Raw genomic sequence first — 4,252 nt, forward strand, 5'->3', positions numbered from 1 at the left:
ATTTTAATGTAATGTTTAGGTTTGGTTTAACATTGTGTCTAATATTGCTACTGTGATTAAGTTTGATTCACTCTAACAGTACAAACAGTTTGATTTCCATGTTGTGTTGAATGCGTGATTAAGTTGTTAGTGTGATTAAGTTTGTTTTTTCCATTGTGATGGGTCAAACTTAATGTGTGTTTAAAATGTTTTAGTTGATGCGCACAAATCCGAATGCTATGGCTGAAAAATAATTAGGATGCAAGTAGAAATACGAAGAGGGATGTACATATTAGGTATTTTGGAGCTCATATGCGTGTCCATGTTTTATATACACCCATGTTTGTGTACCCGCTTGTATTCATGTGTGAATGACTCCCAAAAGGGCTATGCATATGTGCGTGTCCACCCTGTGTGTGTGTGACCTTGTTCATATGTATGTATGTGAACACATCCTTATATCTGGATAAGGTAAGTGTGTGCCATGTGGCATTAATTTATTGTTGTATGCGATTTATGTGAGTCAGAAGATAAGGTTTGCAACCTATAAAAGCATTACTTGGTCTACTCTAAAAAAATATCAATAAATTATTTGTACGTGTAATATACTCTCTTTAGAAATTCTCTCTCTAAAAATTATCATATGGTAAATTTGAAAAGATTCACTTGTGATAAAATAAAATATCATATTGAGGTAAAACAACATATGGAAAGAACGAACATTGATATGGAATAGCATGTTTAATAAAGAATTTTAAAAAATACACGCTTGTGGAATGTGCGATGATCCACATGCAAGTGTGAAAGGAGATATCCATGCTTCCATATTCACACACACTATAACTTCTAAAAATTCTAGTGGATGACCTTGTTATGAAGAGCCTTAACAAGACATTTGCTTTAATAACAAGTGCCAAGAAGATGGAGAGTTAGCCTAAAACAAGAACACATTGACCAAGTTGTAAGACGTGGTCAAGAACAAACTAATTGGTTCATGCTTCTCTAAAGATGAGGAATCTTATATTAGAGTTCTAACATCTCTCTTGAGGACCAGTGCCTCCATTTAGCTTAAAGAAGGTGCAAAACTTGTATTAGAGTTCTAGCATCTCTCTTGAGGACCACCGCCTCCATTTAGCTTAAATAAGGTGCAAAACTTACAAGTATTGATAATATTTCCATGGACTGGTGATCTGTATTGGACTGGATTGTCCACCATTAAGCCAAGCCATTATGATCACCTTTTAAAATTGATGTGTAGGCATTGTCACGACTCATCCATATCAATCAAGTCATCATTAGTGTACAAAAAATTTATCGATTTCTCTCTACGAATAGGAAATAAGGACCTTTACACATTGGAGTACATTTTACAAAGAATTCTTGTGCCTTGAACATGGGCACCGAACACTCCCTATCCATGAGCTTGCACAAGGAAGATAAATCCGGCCCTAATTCTTGCAAATTTAATTCTACAAAATTTGAGGTTGCTTATAACTAACACTTAGGAATTCTGAAACTTTAAGTGCACAAGGTGCACAAATTTTTCAATTGTAAAAGCTAATCCCCGTTGTTTTTTTTCAGACTATTTAATGACTTTAGAGCAGTGCTAGAATATTTTTTTTTCAACCCTTAGAACTAGGCTTACCACTAGAAATGGTACTCAACAATTACACTACAAACTGGGTTATGTGGGGACTCCTCCAGAGTCTAGACAAGGAGGGTAGGAAAACTGGGTTATGTGGGGACTCCTCCAGAGTCTAGACAAGGAGGGTAGGAAAACATCATGTGGATGTTAAGGGAGGAGCGTCTGCAGTCTGGACTCTCGACGCGTGGGGACAAGTGAGTACGTACCTCAAACCTGCTTGAAGCGCTTCCTGATCTGAGCCTTGAAGTGGGGACCAGAGGGTACGCTTGCTTGCAGGTGGAAGCTCCATGGGGACCAGAGGGTACGCTTGCTTGCTTTGCAGGTGGAAGCTCCATGGGCTTCAGCTGATCGGACATCTCGCCCTTTTCATAAATTGAGCACGCTAATATAGAGCTGGTATTGTTTTAACAACATAGCAAATAACCAGAGAGAGAGAGAGAGAGAGAGAGAGCGTAGCTTGGAAGAAATGGCGTCAAGTCCGTCCGCTCCTGGCAGCTCCACCGACCTCCCTCTGAGAGAAATCCCCGGTGGCTACGGTCTGCCATGGCTGGGCGCCATCAAGGATCGCCTGGATTTCTTCTGGTTCCAGGGCGAGACGGAATTCTGGTCCAGCCGCGCCAAGAAATACAAAAGCACCGTCTTCAGGACCAACGTGCCGCCCAGCCCACCGGCCTTTGCCGCCAACAAAGTCATCATGCTCTTGGACCAGAAGAGCTTTCCCGTTCTCTTCGACGTGGAGAAGGTAACGCAGCTTTTATACTATATGGGATGTTGGTGATTTAAGTAAATGCGATCCTTAATTGAGGCGAAATAACATAATTATTGTGGGCAGGTCTACAAGAAAGATGTTCTTCTCGCCAACTACATGCCCCGCACTTCCTTCTACGGCGGCATTCGACCTTGCGTGTACTTGGATCCCTCTGAGGAGAGGCACTACAAGATCAAGTCCTTCATAATAGCTTTGTTGAAGGCCAAGGCCAGCCGCTGGATCCCGGAGACGCAAAAGGCTACGTCGGAAGCCTTCGCCGCGTGGGAAGCTAAGCTGGCCAAGGACGGCAAAGCCCAGATCTCCACCGAGACCGGGCAGGTTGCTCTCAACGTGCTGGTAAGAGCGCTCACCGGTCAGGACCCCGCCAAAGATGGGCTCACCCCTTTGGCCATCTCAGCTTGGCTGGGACCGCAATTGCTACCCATCGCCAGCATTGGTTTGCCTCACTTGCTGGAGGAGCTCGTGCTGCACAACATCCGCCTTCCTTTCCTGTTGGTATGTTTCTTCTACAAGAAGATCGAGGGCTTCATCCGCGCTCACGGCGGCGACCTCATCGAGGAGGCGGAGAAGCAGTTTGGTATCGAGAGGGAGGACGCCCTTCACAACATTATCTTCTTCATGGGCTTCAATGCTTTCGGGGGCCTCAACATCTTGCTGCCGTGGATCGTGAGCTATGTGGGTCTCGCGGGAGCGGAAGTGCAGGCGGAGATGGCCAAGGAAGTGCGAGAAGCCGTGAGATCTGAAGGGGGCGCATTGACGGCCATGGCCATGAGGAAGATGCCCTTGGTAAGGTCGGCGGTGTACGAGGTGCTGCGCATGTCGCCACCCGTGCCGTACCAGTACGCCATCGCGAAGACGGATCTGGTGATTGAGTCGCACAACGCGAGGTTCGAGGTGAAGAAGGGCGAGATATTGGGGGGCTGCCAGCCACTGGCGGAGAGGGACGCCGTGGTGTTCGGGCAGTTGGCGGACCGCTTTGTGGCGGACCGCTTTGTCGGGGCGGAGGGGGAGAAGCTGCTGCGCTACGTGCTGTGGGGTAACGGTCCAGCGGATGGAGAGGCCCGCACTTCCAACAAGCAGTGCCCCGCCAACGACCTCGTCCCTCTTCTCAGCCAGGTATTCCTGGCCACCTTCTTCCTCCGCTACGACTCCTTTACCACTCAAGAGCCCATCATCAAGGGCAACTCTGTCGTCCACACCCTCAGTTCTCTCAACCCCGCCTCTACTACGTTTTGATTTATCACAAACTCTGTCGATCGAGAGACAGAGGGAGAGAGAGAGCGCTCGCTCTTTTATTGTGCAAATCTAATCTATACGCTAGAAGCGGAAACGTGGATATCTTCTTTCACTGTGTGGATCATCACATTTAACGAGTAACAAGTTAGTTTTTGCCCTGCCGTCATCCACGTAAAGGCCCCTAAGTGTTCACTTGAGGTTTTTGGTTTTTAGGCACGCCTTTGTGAACATCCATTTTATAGGATGTGCTCCTTGTTTTAATACGTTTGATTTTTTTTTAATTCCTACAAGCTACCTTTTTTTTCCGTCAATCAATGCTCATTTTTGTCATATGTTGTTATAAGGGATATGTACATGTTAATATTGAATGCATGCATGATGTGCTTGTTTGTTTGTTATGGGTGAATCTTCTTGAATTTACCACATGATAATTCTTAACACATGAACCGATTCCCACATGTTGAAGCATCTTTTTTTAACTCTTAACATGTGAACCGATTCCCACATGTTGAAGTATGATCTTTTTTTAACTCTTACATGTGAATCGTTCTAGCATGTGAAACTTTACAAAAATCGTTCAGCATGTGAAACTTTACACAAATGTTCACATGTGAAACATTACA

General features: G+C 44.9%; 1 protein-coding gene across 1 annotated transcript; it reads left to right on the top strand.

Annotated features, from left to right (window-relative positions):
- Positions 1-1,917: 1,917 nt before the first annotated feature.
- LOC147616326 (allene oxide synthase 1, chloroplastic-like) lies at positions 1,918-3,910 on the top strand. The gene is made up of 2 exons (XM_086777392.1): positions 1,918-2,366; positions 2,457-3,910. Exons 1-2 carry the CDS (start codon positions 2,091-2,093, stop codon positions 3,627-3,629), a joined length of 1,449 nt encoding a protein of 482 aa, XP_086633518.1. The 5' UTR covers positions 1,918-2,090; the 3' UTR covers positions 3,630-3,910.
- The last annotated feature ends 342 nt before the right edge of the window (positions 3,911-4,252 follow it).

Source organism: Cibotium barometz, chromosome 38, assembly GCF_041138505.1.
Source record: "Cibotium barometz isolate CiBa-2024 chromosome 38, ASM4113850v1, whole genome shotgun sequence".
NCBI lineage: Eukaryota > Viridiplantae > Streptophyta > Polypodiopsida > Cyatheales > Cibotiaceae > Cibotium > Cibotium barometz.